Source organism: Equus przewalskii, chromosome 2 (genome assembly GCF_037783145.1).
Source record: "Equus przewalskii isolate Varuska chromosome 2, EquPr2, whole genome shotgun sequence".
NCBI classification, from domain to species: Eukaryota; Metazoa; Chordata; class Mammalia; order Perissodactyla; family Equidae; genus Equus; species Equus przewalskii.
The window spans coordinates 49,691,044-49,712,556 of record NC_091832.1 but is presented as its reverse complement, the minus strand read 5'-3'; the positions used below and the strand labels follow the sequence as shown (position 1 = coordinate 49,712,556).

General features: G+C 55.5%; 1 protein-coding gene and 1 long non-coding RNA gene across 3 annotated transcripts in view; one reads left to right on the top strand and one right to left on the bottom strand.

Moving 5' to 3' along the window:
* The window catches only part of LZTS1 (leucine zipper tumor suppressor 1), a 50,301-nt gene extending 29,087 nt beyond the window's left edge, over positions 1–21,214 (top strand). The window contains exons 1-4 of one of the 2 annotated variants that reach the window (XR_011536317.1): positions 12,446–12,790; positions 14,263–15,045; positions 17,510–18,870; positions 20,361–21,214. Coding sequence is in view for 1 of the 2 variants with exons in the window: in XM_070606635.1 (XP_070462736.1) it covers positions 12,446–12,790; positions 14,263–15,045; positions 17,510–18,184 (1,803 nt within the window). In the remaining variant the exon portion in view is untranslated. Of the gene's footprint in view, positions 1–12,314; positions 12,791–14,262; positions 15,046–17,509 lie in introns of those variants that run through there. The other variant, XM_070606635.1, reaches the window with a different exon arrangement.
* On the bottom strand, positions 10,199–20,494 carry LOC139081195 (uncharacterized). The gene is made up of 4 exons (XR_011536318.1): positions 20,375–20,494; positions 17,471–17,749; positions 15,744–16,201; positions 10,199–15,542 (listed from the first exon to the last, which is right to left on the bottom strand). It is a non-coding gene; the product is annotated as an uncharacterized lncRNA (long non-coding RNA).
* Positions 21,215–21,513: the final 299 nt, after the last annotated feature.

Here is a 21,513-nt window from a genome sequence, read left to right as displayed (position 1 = left end):
GCAAGTTGGGGAGCCAGGAGCCAGCAGCATCCCTGGAGCATGAAGTGCAAGGAGGGAGGGGAGCAAAGCTGTAGTGACCCCAAGTCCTGCCATCTCCATGCTGTGCTTCAGGGCCTCTTTCTGATGTGCCTCTGGTTCTGTCAGCTGCAGTCTTTACCAGGAAGGTGTCGCGGAGGTGGACAGGCAGTAGTCAGGGACTTAGGGACAGCCCTGGGCCAACCCTGCAGGACGCTTGGACTTTGAAGAGAGGCTGCCTATCTCCTTGTCGGGGCTGGTGGGGCAGCAGACCCCGGGTGGGTCCAGGGCTTTCCTGATGCTCACCAGAGGTTGCTTTGCAGGATGTGAGGCTCCCAGTTCACCGAGAGGGACATACCCTGGTGGAGGACGCAGGGAGCTTGAGAAATCCAGGCAGAGGTGACACAGAAGTCAGCGCTCCCCAGCCACACATCAGATGGTACTGAGAGAGGGTTAACTCAGGACAATAGAGACTCATCAGGAACAGTCACGGGGTTCCCGTGTTGTGTACACAGATCCCAACAGACAGGCCATGTCTTTGAGCACTCAAAACACACTCAGGTGCACATGGGCGACTCCAAATACCCAAAGCCACACTCCCTAAGGGACCAGGTCATTTCGAGCATCCAGAGTCAGGAATCTGAGCTTTTCCCTTGAGCTTTCCCAATTCCATTCCCCTTCTGAGCTCTGAAACCTATGAGGCACCCCCACCATGCACACCCCCTGGATACTCCCGGTGTGGTCTGGTGGGACGAGGGGAGGCGAGGAGGGAAGGCGAGCTGCTTTAGGACAAGCACGCACACATCCCCCCAGCTTCTCCACCCTCCATCCTTCTCCCACGCCTGCCCGGCTTCTGGAAGGGTCAGTGCCTTCTCTGGTAAGATCTCCCTCCCAGTCCTGAAACAAAGCTATCCCAGGGGTCTTGTAGGTGGTAGAGAGCTTTTTGCTCTGTCTTCTTTTTTCTACTCTGTCTTGCTACCTCTGTCACTTGTCACACCCTCGCACTAACCATTTGGTATGGGCTCCAATTTCCCCTTGATTTTTCGTGGAAAGATACCACTTATTGCCTGGCCTCAGTCCCTGTCTTACGGCTGGTGATGACACGTGAAGTTGCAGTGGCTGGGATGTGTGGTGGGGGACTTGATTTCATCTTTGGTCTGGCTCCTTTGATTTGAGTGTTTTCAAAGCAGCACCTCTCAGCATAGAACATCTCCACTGCAGCCCTTCTTGCTCCTGGTTAAGCAGATGTAAGTGGTGAGAGCACCGGCCAGCAAGGCGGGAGTCCAGGCGTCCAGTGGCATTCTGCTCCTGCGTCGCATGTGGTCTTGGACAAGTCACCCCACCTCTTTGGGCCACAGGGGCCTCTTATCATGGAGCATTGAAGCAACACCTCTGGGCTTTGAAAGCTTTTCTCCGTGCTGTTGTCCACCTATGACCTGATGCCAACCTGTTTCTCATCGTCTGATTGCCCCAGGGCTCCTGCCATCTTAGGATGGGCTTCATACCTGGGTGGAATAAATTAAGTGTGTGTCTCTGTGATGCCTTTGAAAGGGCCCTCCAGCTTCCTTCAGTTCAGATGGCTCACCATGAGTGCGGCTCCCTGCAGCTTCCCTCCCCTGGCTCCTGGGATGAAATGGAGTCCAGGCAGCTCACCTGTTGCATTTTCCTCTGAGCCAGGAACCTGGTCTGGAGAGTGGAGAGGACCTCAGTGTGGAGCCGGGGGCAGGCCAAGGAAGGGGGCGAGGTTTGGAGAGTTGGAGCCACAGAAGCAGAGCTCCTGAGACGACTTGAGACATTTCCCATCCAAGTCAAGATGGTGGGTAGTCAGCTTTGTTGGACTTCCCTTTCCCAAGCCCACGGCCCGCATTACTCATTTAACACAGACTAACCCTACTGAACCTGAGCCTGACCTCAGAATACTGTAGGCAGTCACAAAGATGATGAACAGGTAAAACCAATGTTTCAGTCCCTGAGACCCTGTTAATCTGACCATCACTCACTCCGCACAGACCTGACAGCTTCATATTCGCCCTTCCGGAGTCACCCGCTTAGCCTCTGCTCTGGGGCAGTAACCATTAGGCAGGTAGGGGGGCCCATCTGCCCTGCCGCCAAGGGCCTACCTGGTCCGGGGCTCCTTATCTCTGGCCTGCTGAGGTGGGAGGGAGTGTCGCAGATCCTCAGCCCTCCCCAGCGGTCTCACCCACGCCCTGTTTCAGATCTGAGTTATGGTTCTTCAGGTGCTGCCCCGTTTGTGGGAGGAGAAGTGGCTCCCTCCCCCCGTCTGCCCCCGCTCACGTGGGCCCCCTGCGGGCACCAGTCAGGAATGGTGATGAGGCTCACCTGCCTTCTGCTCTCTTGGTGGGAGCAGCGCCTGTGTGAACAGCAGCGGGGTTAAATTTGCGTGAGCTTTGCCTGGAACCCCGGCTTTATTTTGGGGAGAGGGAAGGGCAGGTTGGGATGGACTGGTGGGTAATGGTGATCCTGAGGAGACGTGCCAGTCAGCTCTGCTGAGACACAAGCTGCCCGCCGGCGCGGCTGGGGAAGGCGCAGTCAGCAGCCCCATGCTGACCACCTACACACCAAAGGCTGCCGGGCAGGACGGGTTTTGATGCCTCCAGAGTGGTGGGATGCAGAATTGCTCCCGATTGTTCACTCCGTGGAGTGACTCAGCCTGCCGGCCATTTCCCTTTCTACAGATCCAAGTGCACTTAATTGAGAGCTGCGTGGGCCCCTGCTCCCCATCAGCACCTCAGCTCTCCTCATGCTGCCCTCACCCTCACCCCTCCTCCTCCATTCACTCAGAAACTATGTACTGAGCTTTGCACATGGAGCCTTCCAGGCATTGGCCAACCAACTGAGCACTGGGAGGTTTGCAGATAGGCTGCGATGATTGACTAGCTCACAGGCTCATCCCGCCCCAGCCCTGGGCCCCAACCCTCATCTAGAGCAGCAAATGGGAGGAGAGGCCAAGGACAGGAATACAAGCCCTGCAGTTGCAGATAAGGAGAGCTGAATCAGGCAATGTACTGGGGGGAGGGACAGAGGCTCGGGGGAGAGTCAGGTTGACAGTGGGGTCAGTGAACCCTGGGCACACACTCAATGAGTCCCAGAGAGACCTCTGCTGGTGAGCTGGCTGGGGGCCATCCACCAGCCTCGTGCAACCAGGGCCCCCAGCCCCATCTGGCAGATGCCCCTGGACTGCCCTCACTTCTTTGCAGACCCTGCTGCTCTCCTGAAGGCACAAAGGTGGGTCTGGCCCTGCAAGTGCCTGTGAACCCAGCCCTCCTGCCACAGGGAGGTGGCTGTGGGGCGGCAGTGGCAATCTTTCCCGAAGATCTGCTCTTTTAACCGCAGGACCTGTGGGGATCTTGTTCTAGTATCTTTCCTCACTGCTCTGATTTCACAAGTCCTTCGGTTTTAAATTCATCCAGTGCGTATTGTTCTTTTGCTGTGGTCAAGCATTTTCATCTGTATGACCTTCCATCCTGACAGTTGCTCTGTGAGGTCTGTGTCAGCTGTGCTTGGCCAGCACGTAAGGAAATAGATGCATGGGATGGTTAAATCTTAGCCAGGCGACAGAACATGTCCATCCACCTGCGACCCTTCCTTGAGGGCCTGGTGCTATAACACAGGCAGAGCCGCACCGTGTGTGGTCCTGACGAATGTCACCTGATGGTCCGATCTGGGGACCCACACCTGTGCAGGCCACAGGACCTGTCCTCAGGGAGTCTGCCTGAAGGGACAAACAAGTCATAGCAGGCAGGCGGGCCAGACAGGGAGCTGGCTGCTTGTCCCAGAGGCGGGGCCAGGCCTCCCTGCCTTCCCACAGGGCCTCTCCATTAGAGGGCGCCCCACAGGAACAGTGTGTGGAGGGGGGCTGCAAGCTCTGAGGCTCAGCATCGCGTGGGCAGAGACCAGGAGGGAAGAAAAGAGACAATGCCAGAAACAGGGGTCTGACCGCCTGGCAGCATCTTCACCAGGGCGTCTGGGGGGCCAGTGTCTTAGTCTGCTCAGGCTGCTAAAGCAAAATCCCTCAGACTGAGGGCTTAAACACGTCTTTACTTCTCAGGGTGCTGGAGGCTGGAAGTGCAGGATCAAGGTGCTGGCAGTTTTGGTGTCTGGTGAGGCTTCTCTTCCTGGCTGCCTTCTTGCTGTGTCCTCCCAAGGCAGGAGGAGAGGCAGGGAGAGAACGGGAGAGGGAGAGGGCTCTCTGGGCTCTTCTTATAAGGGCACTAATCCCGTCATGAGGACCTCACCCTCGCGCTCATCGAACCCTAAATGCCTCCCAGACCCCATTTCTTAGTGCCATCACATTGTGGGTTAGGGCTTCAACATACACATTTTAGAGGACACAAACATTCAGTCCACAACAGACAGACAGTCGAGTGAGAGTCTTCACCTCATTTCTATATGAAAGAAAAAGTTAAAAAGGTCCCTGTGCTGGGCGCGGAGCCAGTCGGCTCTAACCCAGCAAACTCCTGCCGGTCGCTCCTGCCTCCCGTTACACTGCTGCTGTCTTGTACTCTTCGTATTTAGCTGCACCTGTCTAGTCTCTCAGTCGTCTCCTTGAAAACAGCGACTCTGCTTCCTATTTCTTTGTCTTGGTCCACAGCTTTGCACAGGACTGGGAGGTGAAGGAGATGGCCACCGTTTTGCCCCAAGGTGACCAGCTGACTCAGTCTAAGAGACAAAAACGTTTGGGTTGAAACCAGATTTGGATTCTAGTTGTGTCGACTTAGCTTCCCATCTCCATGTTGTGGGACCCCAGTCTACGTCCTGTGGCCACCCTGTGCCTCCCCGTCCCTCTGCAAGCTCAGAGAGTCGCCTCTGTGCTCCCTGTGAGCTGCTTTTATTAACAACATGCATTGAGCGCCTGCTGTGTTCTTGGCACTGGGCTTAGCGCTCTGTGGGTACAGAGAAGCTTCCACTCTGTCTCCGCCCTGAAGGAGGGCTAAAGATAATTGGAGAAAGAACCCTTCACTCCTGAAAAAGTAAATAATGCGAGAGCTGTCCCTAGGCTGTGCAGGCTGAGTGCCAAGCCAGCTGAGCACTGAGGAGCAGCTGCGGGCCTGGAGGAGGGGCTTGCTGTGGTCTGCAGGGCTTCCCACAGCGGGAAGGCGCAAGCCAGGCCTGGAGGAGGGCCACATTCTTCCTCTGAGAGGAAACTGAGGATCCACTACTGGATTCAAGTTCTTTGTGAGAGACCTCGCCGCTCTTCTCGGCACCCAACGTGATGCTTGCACGTGGTCTAACCTGAGGGACATGTGAATGACTCATAGTGAATGTAAAGTTCTCCAGGTTCCACAGATGGGACTGAACATGGGACTGCAAAGGGTGGTTCCCATCTGAGATTAGAAGTTATCATGGACTGCTGATGTCCCCTCAGAGGGAGAAAGAGAGCTGAAGGCAGAGCTCTGGTCTCAACCCAGCAGCCACCAGCAATTCCTGGAGGCAGGTCAGCTCTCCCATCCCTGCCTGGGGCCCACACAGAGCCTGCGGGGGTTCCTCTGCCTTCTCAGGCACCCACCCACGGGGATCATCTCTGAATGGAGCAGTACTGAGAGCTCACAGAAAGGAATCCCATTTGTATCAGGTACCAGGCAGCCTTACACATACACACGCACACTCCCCACATCCTCTCCCTTACACATGTGGCCCATGGAGAGCAGGGAGCTGTGCCCCCACACCCCAGGTCTTGGAAAATGGAACCTGGTTGGCCCTGTCCTGTTGGTAAAATGGGAAGGATACTGGTTTCGAGTCCAGAACTTGCGATGTGACCCTTCCCTGCTCTGGGCCTCTGTGTAGTGGAGGAGTTGGGGTAAAGGATCTCTGAGGTCCTACCTAGCTCCAATGTTAGGGAATTTTCACCACAGAAGAGCAGGAAGGTCCTCTGTCACCTCTCTGCCAGCCGGATGAGCTGTCTGTTTGGCCAAAGCTCCTTGACTCCACCCAGTCCCAGGGTTCCTGCTCCCACCTCTGCTCTGCCAAAGGCACCCTCTTATTAGTAACAACAGTGCCATGCCCCTCCCCCTTGCTGAGTGATCTGGTGAAGCGTACCCTTCCCCTTCCCGGGTGATCTGGTGAAGTATGAGTGGGGGCTCTGTCCCACTCTTGCTGCCGTCTGTGACATATTGGCCAATAAGGGTCTCAGATGCCACTTCTCAGGGGTTTCAATTTAAGGAATGGGAATTTACAAACTAGACTTCTTCCAAGACTCAAAAGAAAATCTTAGGATAATCTCATACATGGGAAGCAATAATCACATACAAGAGATTTTTAGCAACAAAATGGAATCACCTGAGCAGAGACTGGTACGTACGGGACATGTGGAGGAACACTACTTACCACGCAGCAGGTACAAGAAGGACACGAGTAGATCCCAACATCTGAAATGTGTAAAACAATGCAGGTTGCAGAGTGATAATGCAACACACCATTTAGATAAAGTGAAAACACAAAGCGATGCATACAGTATCATACGTGTTAAAGACATTTAATGATCAAAAAATGTACCCACAAAGTTCACGATAGGGATACCCTCTGGGGAGAGAGGGATGGGGGAGAGGAGAAAGGAAGAGGAGAGAGCGATTTCAACTCTGAGATGTTTCACTTCTGAAACAAATAGGACAATGTGTTAACAATTGTCAATTCTGTATGAGTTACTTAGGTTATTTTGCTGGTATTTCAGTATTTTAAAAATGGATTAGAATTAAGTAGAAGAAGAAAGCCTAAAAGTGGCGGGCGTGTGGGGCGGGGGCACTGGTGAGCTGCCTTGCCTGGAGCCTCGCTCATCAAGATCAGGGCAGCCGCCCCCTCGGAGCCCCGACCCCTCCTTTTACCTTAGGACCTCTTGAAGTAGGTCTGAAGCCCATTGAGTCTTGGGAAATTAGGCTGCAGGACCCTGGAGTCGGAGTGTGGGAGGGGCAGGGGCTGCACTGAGGTGACACATCCCTTTTCTTTAGTTTCTCTTCCTCTCCTTGCTCCACCTCCTCAGTCCCTGAAGGGAAGTAGGGAGTCATTAGTTGTCAATAATCTAAGACAATTATTTGTTCCTCCCTGGAGCTCCAAAGCTCACACTTGATCCTCCAGAGCAGGATATGTTAATGTTTGTGCACTGGGCCGTAGAGGGGCACTGAGGGTCCAGGAACCCTGAGAAGTCATAGCCAAAATGGGACAGTTTTGTGAGGAGGGGGTTGATAGCTCTCATTAAATTTTCAAGAGGTCTCAAGAAGAACTGAAATGAGTCCAGCCCCTCATGTGGTGGTTGGAAACTGAGCTCAGAGAGGGCTTGAGGCTCTGCACCGACAGAGGGGAGAATTCCGACTGGCACCCAGTCTCTGTCTGCTCCCAGGCTCAGGGGAGTTGTGGGGTGAGCGGCGTTTCGGAGGCTGGGTTCTGTTCTGGGAGTGCAGCCTGGGGCGCTTCTCAGATAGAGCATCTGCTGCGTGACTGAGTATCTCAGAGAAGGTTCTGGAGAATCATGAGGAACGCACTAATGACAACCAGCACCGGGCTTCTCTGCAGACTTTCTACGCTCTCACTTCCTTTCGTGTTTGTAGTGGAGTCTTGTGCCAGGACAGGCCTGGGCACCTCCATTTTACAAGTGAGGAAACTGAGGCATAGAGAGCTTAAGTTACTTGCTCAAAGACATACTGAGTCAGTGGCAGAACTGAGGTTCTAAATTCATACTCTCTTCTGTTCCTCTAAAACCAGGTTTCTCAGCCTCGGCCCTATTGACAGTTTGGGGGAGAGAATTATTTGTCTTGGGGCTCCGTGACCTCCTACTGACTTTACAGAAGAAATCCAGCAAGAATTAGACTGGAGGTCCTATGAGAAGAGAGGAAAAGAGAAGAACAGCCTAGAAGAAAAGAGAAGACAGCTGGTGGGAAAGGTCATGCAGAAGAAGGTTACTATGACATACTCGGCGGAGGTCCTAGGGTTCCTTTACTGTCTCCTCTCCAATCCTCCTTTCCCCCTCCAAGGATCTCCAAGATCTATGTGACTGCTTATTTCCACCCTAAGTGCGCACTCGGGCCAGTGGGGATTTGTTTCCCCTTGTCCATCCTGAGGGCAGAGACGGCAGGTCTCTCAGGGGTGGCTGGGAAGACTAGGGTTAGGACCTAGGATGGATCACAGCCACGTTTTCTGTGATGCTCTCTCCAAGTTGAAAATGGAACAAGTGTAGACACTTACAGGTAATTCGCGTAGCTTCAAGTGGATCTGGGGATAATCTCAAACTTGAGAGCTCCTCTGTGTCAAGACCTGGGGAGTGGAAAGCAGGGGATCTGGGGCCTGGGGACAGGAATGCACTCAGAGGACCCGAGCCTCCATCCTTCAGCTTTTCCTTTGCTCCCTGGTATCATTTCTCCTCTTCTTTGTGCATCACAAGTCATCCAGGCCTCTGCTCGGGTGAACAAAGGAGCTCCGCTGTTCCTGAAACCTTGTCGTCATCTCCGGGAAGGGCAATGAAGCTATGGCTGGAGACCCTGGCCCTGTGTCTCTCCTCCAGGCTTTCTCTCTGCCAGTCCTGGAAGCTCACATGGCCATCCGGGATAGGACCCGTAACGTCTCGGAGCCTCACGCACAGTCCCCAGCAGCGTGCTGCAGCGTGGAGAGCATGGCATTTGGGTCTGGATTCCGATCCCACCTTGGTCACTGGCCAGTTGAGAGACAACGGTCAAGTCATCTGCCCTCTCTGAGTCTAGGCCTCATTTTCCTTTCTGTTCTAGGAGCTATAGATCCAAGTTTGTGCTCTCAAAGAGCTTATATTCTGGTGGAGATACACACAACAGACAAAGTTTTAAAAAAGATTATTACAGGTTAAAGCAAGTGTTCTGAAGGAAATAAACAGGTTGGAATAACAGAATGACGGAGAGGTGGACTTTTCCAGGGGAACCAGAGAAAGCCGCTGTGGAGGTGGGAACTCAGAGGTGAGAAGGAGCCATCTGCGGAATGGCTAAGGGCAGAGGCAACAGCAGCTGCCAGGCTCCTCAGTGGGAAAGGCTTGGTGTGTTCACCCAACAGAAAAGAAATGAGTGTGGCTATGATTGTGGCTATGAGCAAAGACAGAATGGGGTGAGAGGAGACTGGAGCAGTGGGCAAAGCCAGGGCCTGCCTGGGGCCTGCAGGACTTGGTCAGGAGTCTGCTTTGCTTTTAGAACAATGAGAAGCCTTGAAGGGTTTTCGCCAGACAGTATGACCAGTGTGGCACTGCAGATGCTTAGGATGAACAGATTGGGAAAAAACAAATTTGGAGGCTGTTTCGAGGTCCAGGCGAGAGGAGGTGGTGGTTGAGCAGGAGAGCTGCACACAGATGCATTTAGCATGTCTGCCCTGGATTATAGCTACACTCCAACCCTGTGATGCACTACTTGAGGGCACCGCCCTCCTCATGTCCTTCTGCTGATCAGCCACGCGTCAGGAGGGCACCTAGTATGTGCCAGGCATTGCACTTCTTTTAGTTTGCTGCATCCTCACATTGGTCCTCAGAAATAGTTATTATTTCCATTTTGTGAGCAAAGAAACCCCAGAGAGGTTAATGTTCAAATCCAAATCTGTCTGATGCCATAGCCAATGGTCTTGTCTCTACAACACTGTCTATACTGGATGGGCAAAAGGTAAGTTGCCACTTGTCCAACTGGTGTAATGTGCAGAGTGCAGGAGAATCTTTTGGCCAAAAATAGCTTCCCTACATATGGACAAGAGTAGAATTTTGCCTCAGAGGACCTGGAGGCCTCAGCTCAGCAAAAGATGGATGACCTGGGGGATGAAAACTACATTTGTCATTGTCAGCTGTCAACTCAGCAGAGGAGCTCCACTCTCGGAAGCAGTGCTGTCAGGGCTGGGGGCGGGAAGGCACGTGTGGAAGGGAGAGAGCTAGTCCTGGACCATGAGACGTCACCACTGAAGCCAGCAGGGATGACGAGTGCTGGAGAGCACAGTGACAATAACATACAGATACCAGCAAAAACGCTTGCCACTTACGGAGTGCCTCCTATGTACGAGGCAGTCAGTAAATGTACCAGCCCTGTCAGCTTACAGTGTGTCTAATGAACTTCTCATATCCATCCTTGATTCTAAGAGGTCATCGTTGAATAAATTGTTAAAATAAACAGCTAAAATAACAGTTAGTTTAATAAACAGCTTTTCATAGAAAAACATACACTAAACTTGCACAATGATGTTTTGTTGTATTGTGCTTTTATTAATGGAATATAGAATATTCTTCAGGATAACAATGCCAGTTTGAAGCCAAGCCTTAACGTTCAGTCTGAAGTCTCTGGCTCCCTTCATTGTGTGCGTCCGGCTCTTCATAACCCACCTGGAACTGCTTTGACCCCTGTAGGATCAACAGTGTAATTTAAAGCAGAATAAAGAATGCGAGGTTCCTTCTGCATTTTCTCTTTCATTATTAAACTTGTTCTTTCATCCTTGATTGGGTCCTCTGTCTTTTGACTAACTGAGAAACACTCCTTCACAGCGCGTGATGAGCACACAGCCTTCCTGCTTTTGGACATCATGTGCTCTGTGCTTAGAGATTTGTGTGTGTCTGCGAGTGTGCGGGCATTGGCATCCTGTGTATGCCTCTTGCTGGGGACTGGCAAGGCCATTAGTGTTTTCAGCGTCACTTATAAGATGCATTCCGATTACTTTTTAAAACAATTTTAACTGTGTCCTAGAATTAGTTTGTGAAACTGAAGATTAAAGATGTGAGAGTTTACCTCACATGTCACAGCTGGCAGGTGGCGTGACTGGGAATCCAGGCCAAGTCTATCATGGACTTCTTGGCATTCAAGGGTACAGTTATTTCCTCCCTCTTTCTCTCTTGAACCCTCTCCAATCAGGCCTTTCTTCCCACCACTCCACCAAAACTGCTCTTGTCGAGGTCACTGATGTCCTCCACTTGGCCAAATCCGTTGGCCAGTTCTCAGGCATCATATTACTTCAGCAGCACTTGACACCATCCTTATGAAGCAGTCTCTTAACGTGCCTTTCTCGGGTCCCTCACATCACTGGCGGAGCCTTCTCAGCTTCCCCTCCTCATTCCTCCCCCTCCTGACCTCCAGGAGCCAGTCTTCAGGATTCTCTGTCTTCCTGCTTTTGCTGCCTGGTGGCCTCATCCAGTCTCAGAGCTGTCTCTCTGCACAGATGACTTTCACTTGGGGTCTGCGGCTCCTACAGCCCCTGCGCCTCCAACTGCCAACTCCACATCACTCATTGACTGTCTAATAGGCTTTGCAGACTTAATGTCTTAAACCAAACTCCTATTTTCCAGCCCCTCATCCTAAACTGCCTCCTTTTGCGGTCTTTTGCATCTCAATAGATGACAACTTTCTTCTTCTAGTTGCTTGGACAAAAACATCGGAGTCCTCCTTGACTCCTCTCTTTCTCTCACTCCCTGCATCCAATCTTTTAATGAGTCTTATTAACTTGACCTTCAAATTACATCTACAGTGTCGCCCATAGCTACTACCTTGGCCCAGCCACGCTGGCCATTCACCTAACGTAACTGGCCCACCACTTCTGTCCTACAGCCAGAGTGACCCTCCACAGCCTAAGTCAGACCAAGCTGTTGGCTGCTTAAACCCATCGGGGGCTCCTCATCGCAATCAGAGTAAAAGTCAAAACCCTTTATGGCTGGCCAGGCTCTGCGTTGCCCAGTGCCTGTCTCTCCTGCACCCTCACTGCTCACTGTTCTCCAGCCAGACTTGTCTGCTTGCCGGTCTCCTGCATGCCAAGCACACTCCACAGCAGGGACTCAGAGCTTTTGCACTTTGAGCTGCTTCTCTCCCCCCAGATTTCCACTTGGCTTGCTCCCTCGTTTTCCTGGGGTCTGTTCAAATGATACCACCACAGAGAGGCCTCCCTTGGACTCTCTGTCTAAAATAGCCACCTTCCAGAATTCTGTCCTACTCACTCTGCCTTGTCTGTGCCTACTGCACACGTGTCACTTGAGGTGGTACACCCCGATCTGTGTATGGCCTGTCCACACCACACTAAACACCAGCCCCGTGAAAGTGGGGACTGTGCCTGCTGTAGTCACGGCTGTCTCCCAGTGCGCGGAGCAGAGCCTTGCCCGAACGAAGTAGGCGCTCAGGGAGTGTTGGTTTGAACTGGCAGATGAAGGAACCATGTGGAGAGCCCACTGACAAAGACACGGCTGAGCTTCCGGTGAGAGAAGCACCTAGTTCCCTCCTGCCCAGACCTAACCCTCAGAATGACTCCTGCTGGAGTCGCCACCGAGGGCTGTGTGTGGCTGGCCCCGACCCCGGCTCCCTCTGCCTCATGTCTCCCTCCAGGTCTGCGGCCCTCCCGGCTCCGAGAGGCTTTTGCTATGACTGCAGTCTCCTTGTGGGCCAGGACTGCCCCTTGCTGCCACAGCCACACCAGGTGCCCGCCCTGCCCTGCCCGTCCTTGGCCCTGAGTCACCATGGGCAGCGTCAGTAGCCTCATCTCCGGGCACAGCTTCCACAGCAAGCACTGCCGGGCTTCACAGTATAAGCTGCGTAAGTCGTCCCACCTCAAGAAACTCAACCGGTGTTCAGACGGGCTGCTGAGATTTGGCTTCTCTCAGGACTCGGGTCGTGGCAAGTCCAGCTCCAAGATGGGGAAGAGTGAGGACTTCTTCTACATCAAGGTCAGCCAGAAGGCCCGGGGCTCACACTGCCCAGATTACACCGCACTGTCCAGTGGGGACACAGGGGGCCAGGCTGGGGTGGACTTTGGCCCATCCACCCCACCCAAGCTCATGCCCTTCTGCAATCAGCTAGAAATGGTAAGTGGGGGTCTCTGGTCAGGGTGGGTGGGTTGGAAAGGCAGGAGAGAGCAAAATGGGAGTGGAGAGCGGGGTAGCGGGTTGGGGCTGTGGTGGCGGTGATCTAAATGTTTAGATCTCCAAGAGGCCAGAGGGGCGCGTGAGGGCAGAGGTGCCCAGCCACACCAAGAGACCAAAGGCTGGAGGAGGAGACTGAAGCCGTGGTCGGCCCCCTAACCCAGAAGTCTGGGTGAGCCCTTCAGCCAGGAGCAAAGGGAAGCGACAGCCTGTCTGAGCTCACTGGGTGTGACTCTGGATGGTTGTGGCAGGGCCAGCAGCACACTTCCAAGCGCATGGTGCCCCGTGGGAAGGAGAGGCAGCTCCGTCCTTGTCTGGGAGAGCAGTGGAGTCTGCTGGGGGCGGGCCACAGCCCCTCCCGCCGTGGACTCATGGAGGCGCACCTTCCCTCACTTGCTCTGCTGGCGCCGCACTCCTCGCTCAAGCTGGGCCTGGAAGTGTCTTTGGCTGGATGTGGGCTATGAGTTTGTTATCATTGTCACTGTAGCAGGAATGAGGGAAAAGAGTCCTACATAGCCAGAAACCCAGCCCTCATGCCGTTCAGGCCCCCATGGGTCCCACCAGCGCACGCTAAAAACAATGTTCCTGTTGAGTGCCCTGCGCCCACCCCCGGGGAATGAAGCCATGGCTTTGGTGCATGAGGAAACGGTCCTGGGCGTCTGCCTGGGGCTTTTCAAACGTAAGGGCTTGTACACTGCAAAGTGCCCTACCAATGAAAATAACAGTTTTCAGAAAAGGATTGTTACTTTAAGTGATCCGCCCAACCCTTCGAGGAGGCCACGGTCAGGCCTACTGGAAGGGGCAGTGAAGATGGAGAAGGGACTGACTTCTACAAGGACACCACGGGGCCGGTCCGGTGGCACAGCGGTTAAGTGCACATTCTGCTTTGGTGTCCCGGGGTTCACCGGTTCAAATCCCGGGTATGGACATGGCACTGCTTGGCAAAAGCCATGCTGTGGTAGGCGTCCTACGTATAAAATAGAGGAAGATGGGCATGGATGTTAGCTCAGGGCCAGTCTTCCTCAGCAGAAAGGGGAGGATTGGCAGTAGTTAGCTCAGGGCTAATCTTCCTCAAAAAAAAAAGTACAAGGACACCACGCTCGTCCAGCCTACTGCCTGTGCCTGCCCCACACAGAGACTCAGAGCCAGAGCCCTGGCCTGGGATCTTAACTAGCGAACCTAAACATGCTGCTCCTGTCTCGTGAGGGCTGGGACGTGCTGGCGACAGGCCAGTGTTTCATGAACAGAGTGCCCTGGTGACCAGTAGGGCAGCCCCAGGCATAGAGAGAGATTCTCCTGTGGCCCTGACCAAGAAGGGTGCCGCGTGGAGGCACACCTACTACCTGGTGGGGGAGGGAGAGACGGGAGGAGTGTGGGGGGAGACACGGGGTCAGTGTGGTTCTTTTCCTCCCCAGGGCTCAGAGAAGGGTGCGACAAGGCCCACGGCATTCAAGCCAGTGCTGCCGCGGTCAGGAGCCATCCTCCACTCCTCCCCTGAGGGAGCCAGCCACCAGCTGCACCCCACCCCTCCAGATAAGCCCAAGGAGCAGGAGCTGAAGCCTGGCCTGTGCTCTGGGGCGCTCTCTGACTCCGGCCGGAACTCCATGTCCAGCCTGCCCACACACAGCACCAGCAGCAGTTACCAGCTGGACCCGCTGGTCACACCCATGGGGCCCACCAGCCGTTTTGGGGGCTCAGCCCACAACATCACCCAGGGCGTCATCCTCCAGGACAGCAACATGGTGAGCCTGAAGACACTGTCTTTCTCCGATGGGGGAAGTAAGCTGGCCCACTCGAGCAAGGTGGACAAGGGCTCCTCGTGTGTCCGCTCCCCCATCGCCACAGACGAGTGCACCATCCAGGAGCTCGAGCAGAAGCTGCTGGAGAGGGAGGGTGAGCTCCAGAAGCTGCAGCACAGCTTCGGGGAGAAGGAGCTGGCCTGCAGCCAGACCTCCGAGGACCGGCTGGAGGTCCTGGAGCAGAGGGGCGGCAGCAGGGCAAAGCGGGCCTCGCAGAAGAGCCAGCGCACACAGCAGGTGCTGCAGCTGCAGGTGCTCCAGCTCCAGCAGGAGAAGCGGCAGCTTCGGCAGGAGCTTGAGAGCCTCATGAAGGAGCAGGACCTGCTGGAGACCAAGCTCAGGTCCTACGAGAAGGAGAAGACCAGCTTCGCCCCCACGCTGGAAGAGACGCAGTGGGAGGTGAGGGCATGGGCTGGGGTGGTGAGGTGGTGTGCTGGTCCCCTCCTCTCCTCCGCGTTCTGGCCAAGGGGGTGTGAACCCAAACTGCCCAGCAGACTGGGCTACAGCGCCAGCTGGGAAGGGGCTCCCGGGAGAGCATGTTGGGGTGCCTCAGTCTGAGCTTCCTACTCTCCCCACCTTGTGCCTAGTGGAATTCACTTCCAGAATTGAATTTACCAGCCACATGGTTGACCGGGAAGCTGGAACCAAGAGCACCGGGGCCTCCCCGGGCTATGTGAGGGCTGACTCACTTCCTCTGCTTCCAGGAGGCTCAAAGGAAGTGCAAGCCACGCCCGAGGAGTTCATGCTGGTCCCAGAGCCCTCAAGAGAGTGCAGGATTTATTTGTTGCTCTTAAGGGAAGGGACCCACCCACCAGTAAGAATGATCCCATTTGTGGCGGGTCTCAGTGCAGAATTGGCGGCTCCTCACGGAAGTGTAAATGAGGCTCTTTGGTAGGCTGAGATGGAAACAGAAGAGGAAGAAAAGGGCTCACACACACACTCAGACACACGTGGACAGGAGGCTTCTGGACCTGGCCTTGCTGGAGAACCTGCTTCACCCCCACATCCTGCTCAGTAGAAGTAGCTTTCCTCCCCTGCGGGGCCCCGGGCGGTGGTGCGGGGCAGGGAGGGCACACGTGGGCAGCTCTGACACTCACCCTGGCAGAGACTCCGACCTGGGAAGGGCATGAGGGCTCGCTGAGTCCGGTTAGACCAGCACCACCCAGGTGGCGGGACACCCCTCAGCAGCACAGCCACCATTTGCTCTGGGGCTTCCCGTACCTGACCGGGAAATTAGAGTGACAGCGACAGTAGGAGTAGAGGAGAAGGATCCTTTCTATGGAAGGGGCGAGGGTGGGGCTGGACAGGTGAGAAGGGAGAGTCACTCTGTTTGCCAGGTTCCCAGAATGTTCACTGTGGAGGAAGACCTTTCCTCCTCCTCATGGACGCTGGCACAGCAGAGCCTCCCCCATAATTGCCTCTCCACCAGGGCTTGGGGACACTCAGCCATCTCAGAGACATAAGCTAGTGCTGGCGCCAGGCATCCGTCCTTGTGTGTCCGGTCTGGAACTAAGCTGCACGTTGCTGTGACCTCGTCCCAGGTTGTCCAGTCAGGCTATGTAGGAAAACAATAAGTTGAATTAAATACTTATGATAACACATAAATATATTACAAACATATCTATAATCATTTATAGAGTGTCTTAAGTGCCAGGCCCTACTTTCTCTCATCTGATGGTTATAACAACCCTATGATGTAGGCTACTAATCCTCATTTACAGTTAAGAAACCTGAGGCACAGGGTGACTATGAGGGCAAACAGCTGGTTAGAGGACTTGCCCAAGGTCACCACATAGTAAGTGTGAGAGCTGGGATTTGATCCTGACCATTTGGTCTCCGAGTCCACATTCTTACTCCACCATCTTGCCACCTTGTACCCAAGTCCCCTGGGTCCTGAGTGGTCAGGCCAGGACTGAAAGCCAGGCCCAGCCCTCAGCCATGACTGTGCTGTTCCTTCCATGAAACAGATGCGGGCTTGGCCTCGGGAAGGCCTTCTTGGTCCCAGCCAGGCATCGAGGTGGGGCTGTGCAATGCTCGCTAGGTCGTTCGTGAGAGCATGGCGGGTTCCACCGTGAGAGGGAAAGTGAGAAGATACTAAGGTGGCTCCACGCCTGTTCTAAGGGTCCGTTCTGTGGAGGCCCAGGCCTGGCCTTCAGTCTGGCCAGCCTCCCACAGGCCAGCAGGAAACACTCTTGTGGCACAGCCAGCCAGACTGGCCCTGGTCTTCTTTCGAGCCACTGACCACCCCAAATGGCGAAGCCCCCAGAGACACATGGATCTGATTCAGCACTTTTGGCATTTTCTTTTATATGGGGAATAGGAGTAGAAATGGTGGAGGAGTGGCAGGGGGACAGCAGCTCCTCATTTGGCAGACAGAGCCTGTGTCTGAGCCAGGCCTGGTGCTAGTCACTGGGGTGCAGCAGTGAGTGTGTGAATACGGCCCCTACCCCTGTGGCGAGGACAGGAGAGCTGGGTGTGTGCAGGGCGGCGGTCAGAGGCTATGGGCATGAACACAGATGACAGAAATCGGGCAGCATGGAAATCGATACCATTGATGTGAACTGTGGGATGCTGGGGCTACCGGCAGTAGGCAGTTAGACCGCTGATCACTGATTTACACGGAGCCCAGATGGAGATTCAGACTCTGAACTGGGGGTGAGGCAGGCATGTGGACAGACCAAGCCAACTACAGAACGAAAGGAGCTTGAAAGAGGGGCTTGGCCTTCATGGGTCACCCAGACCACCCTGCTTGGGGGCTCTCTCCAGGGACCGTGTCAGGACCAGCTTGACTCTTTTAGGCAGTTAAGATGTGAAGGCCTCTCACCTCTGGGCACTCTCTTCTCCCCACCCTAACCCTCGGCAGGTGTGCCAGAAGTCAGGCGAAATCTCTCTCCTGAAGCAGCAGCTGAAGGAGTCCCAGACAGAGGTCAACGCCAAGGCCAGTGAGATCCTCAGTCTGAAGGCGCAGCTGAAGGATACCCGGGGCAAGCTGGAGGGCATGGAGCTGAAGACACAGGATCTGGAGGGCGCCCTGCGCACCAAGGGCCTGGAGCTGGAGGTGTGTGAGAATGAGCTTCAGCGCAGGAAGAGCGAGGCGGAGCTCCTGCGGGAGAAGGTGAATCTGCTGGAGCAGGAGCTCCGGGCACTGCGGGCGCTCAGGGCCCGGGAGGCCCTGCAGCGGGACGGTGTGCCCCTGGGGCCAGGCCTGGGGGCTGGGCCCGCCTGCTGCGAGGACATCCCCGCCCTGCAGCGCGAGTTGGAAAGGCTGCGGGCAGAGCTGCAGGAGGAGCGGCACGGCCACGACCAGATGTCCTCAGGCTTCCAGCACGAGCGGCTGGTGTGGAAGGAGGAGAAGGAGAAAGTGATCCAGTACCAGAAGCAGCTGCAGCAGAGCTACCTAGCGATGTACCAGCGGAACCAGCGCCTGGAGAAGGCCCTGCAGCAGCTGGCCCGCGGCGACGGCACAGGCGAGCCTTTTGAGATAGATCTTGAAGGGGCTGACATCCCCTATGAGGACATCATAGCCACTGAGATCTGAGGGGCCTCCTGGAGGCAAGGGTGCTGAGTCCGCCAAGGAGGGCTCCCCTCCCCATCTCCCCTGCACAGTCACTCAGGCCTCTCTGAGAGAAGCCTCCCCAGGCACAGACCTGAGACCCTCAAGGGGACGGGAGGGGTAGGGCTGCTATGTGGCCTCCCCTCCCTTTCCCACCTGCCCGCCCCTACATCCTGCAGCCTGCCAGACCTCTAGCTTTCCCAAGAGATGGGCCTGGGGATCTCTGTCATTTGGTTAAGGGCTCCCTAAAACTTGGCCTTTGTTCAAAATACTTAGAGATACTCTCACCCAGGGATGGTGGCGACTGCCGTGAAGGCAGTGGCCACCCCAGGACAGAAGTTCCCTTCCGCTTCTCTTCCCACAACCTCTTTTCTACCCCGGACACGTTGGGATGCCTTGGAGATAGAAAGAAACCATTTGTGACCAGAAGCCTTGGAACCGGACCAGGTCCTAACCGGAGCTCTTCCTCTGGCTGCGGGGTGTAGGAGCTGGAGTGGGCTGTAGAGAAGCTGGCTTAGCATCGTCAGAGCCGACCTGACCCCGGCAAGCCACAGAGAAGAGGGGAAAGCTGGGGCAGCCCAGGAGCATCTAGACTCAGCAAGGACACATGGGAGTCAGAGCGAGAAGCGAGGTAGTAATGCCCAGATGCTGCTGGGCCCCACTGCCTGGAGGTGAGCAGCTTCTGGATGGCTGGTGGCCTTTGACCTCGGTGACCACTTTCTTAAAGCCATAGACACTGAGGCCCTGGGGTGGGTGCTGGTGACACAGGGAGGGTGTGGCTTTCCAGTTGTCCCAGGAAGCGCCTCTGGATCTTTCCTCATGGGGCTAGAGGTCCGGGTTTCCCTGTCTGGTCCAGGCTGCCCAGCAACTACTCTGAACTTTTTCTTCCCAAGAATCAAGGCTTTGTCAGATCCAGAACAAGTTCTGTCCACTGAGATGGTGGGGGCCCTTCCCGGCTCTGCCTGCCCTCAGTTCAGCGGCACACCCACCCCTTGGTGTCTGCCGTGCTGCTTCAGACCAGAGTCCTCGGGGTCAGGAGGGGCCCCTGACTGCAGGCAAGAGCCCCAGGGAGAGTCCATGGCGCAGTCGGCCTCCAGCCCCCAGGAGCCCGACTGACGTTCGGGAGCGGGACTCCTCTGAGGACGGCAGCGCTGGGGCAAGAGACAGACGGAAGGGGCACTTTCTCTGTTGCTTGCTGCAGGGAATTTTCTTTCTTTCTTCTTTTTTTTCTTTCTTGTCTTTTCAGAAGCAAGCCAGATCTAGCAGGCAGCCAGTCTGTTTCATGTTCTATTTTTGACTCTAGCCACAGCTGCTGCTGGTCGGACAGCCAGCCCTTGCTGGATTCCTGGGCCTCATGCCTGCCTGCTGAGGGCTCCCGGAGACAGAGGGGCGGGGAGGCCTGAGCCCTCAGCAGTCGGACCCTGACACCCCTGCTGCCTCCCAGACCGTGGGGCCTGCAGGCCCCAGGGTGGGGAGGGGAGCTGCTTCTCTTCTTGCCCCTAGCTCTCCCCTCCAGGGCCCAGCACATTCCTCCCTGAGTCTGGGCTGAGGGCAGGGCCACCTTCCCTGTGGCTGGCTCAGCCTTTCCGTCCCTGGGGTTAAGCCGCCAGTCCTGCTGCCTTCACATGACGCAGGAGCTTTTCTGAAACTTTAAGCCATTGCTCTTAGTCATAGGCTAGATTTAAACCTGAGCTCAACAGGCCAAGAGCCCCTCCCTGCCCTTGGCAGTGCCCTCGCAGGGCACAGTGCAGCTCCCAAGTCAAAGACGCCCCACTCCCTGCGCCATGGCCCTCAGTCCCTCCACTCCCACCAGCCTGTGCCTTTGTTTGAGGTCTTCTTCCCAGTGAGACTGCCCCACAGGAGAGAGAAAGGGCTGCTGCCCCTTCCCAGGCTGGAGACACCGTCCCTCTGCCTCCCGAGAGCAGCCCAAACCCCATGCTGGCCTCCAGGTCTCCCTGAGAGGAGGTGCTGAGTGGCACAGCCTGTGCTCCCTGCCACGGGACCGTGCCCCGCACCTGCAGCCCTCCCCAGGCCAACCCACGATGGTCCTCCCTGCCACCAGCCCAAGGTCCCAGGGTGACCCATGGTGTCCCCAGAGTGCAACACTGTCCTGGAACATAGCGACCTCTCCACCGTGGGGTTTTTCTTCCCTTCCCTGTAGAAAAATATGCTTACTGTTCCTGGACTGTGCCAAATCCAGCTGCTCCAGCAGGCTCGGAACAGCAGGAGCTGAGCAGGAACCCGGGAGATCAGCCGGCACGGGCCTCAGAGCAGGCGGCCTGGCCCAGCGCCAGCGTGAGCTCTCTGTCCTGCCCTCTGCACATGCCTGCTGGCACGCTTGCTTGCTCAGTCAGACCAACCTGCTCTGCTCCCTGAACGATGCTTGCCTGAAAATGGTCCAGCTGTCCGCACAGAGAGAGCAGGACTCAGCACCACCTCACCACAGATGGGACTCTGCCTTGGGGCCTTGCAATGACCAGACTGTCACAGGGCGCCGCCATGGAGATCTCCTCTGGCCACTGTGTTGTTCGGGTCATTCCTGCTGGTCGCGCTCGCCCCCACAGGTGCACTAGCAATGTGGGGACTGGGAGCCACCTCTCCCCAGAAGCACTCCCTGAGCCTCTGCTCCCCGCCCCTGCTCGTCTGGGTCCTGCACCTTCTCTTGGATGAGAGGGATGCCCGGGGGTAAGCCAGGCTGGGCTGTGGGTCCTGAGTTCTGAGCCTGAGCTGCTATGGCAGGAGACATACACCCTGTGCATCTGGATGCTCCCTTCACCTCTCGGGTGGTTGGTCAGCGTCTGCAGGCAGAGCTGGAACCCCGAGTCGAGGCTTTGGAGGGACTGGCATTTAGAAGAATGTGTACATAGTCTTCTCTTGGTTGTTTCTTGTTGTTTGGTTTGCTTTGCTTTTGACAACCTTGTTTTATTTTATTTTTGACGCCCCTTTTTGGCCATGTAAACTATTTCTGGTAATTTTATGTTTTTATTTATGAATAAAGAATGCCATTTCTCATGCCCTCCATACCACTTTTATCTACCCTTCCCCTGGCTGTGGCAGCTCCTTGGGGCCACTCCACCTGGAACAAGAAAGATGGCGTCTCTTCCCACCAGTGGCAGAGGGGGCAGCCTTGATGAGGGCGGGGTCAGCTGGCAGGAGAGCATGGGCCTCCGTATCAGATGGACTTCAAGCTGGTCCCTGCCCCTTGCCACCCCTGTATCTGTGAATGGGCCCTGGGCTGACCCTGAAGAGGGGGAAAGGAGACCGGGGGGCAGAGTCCTCTGCAAAGGCAGAGGGTCCTCTCTAAAGAGAGCCCC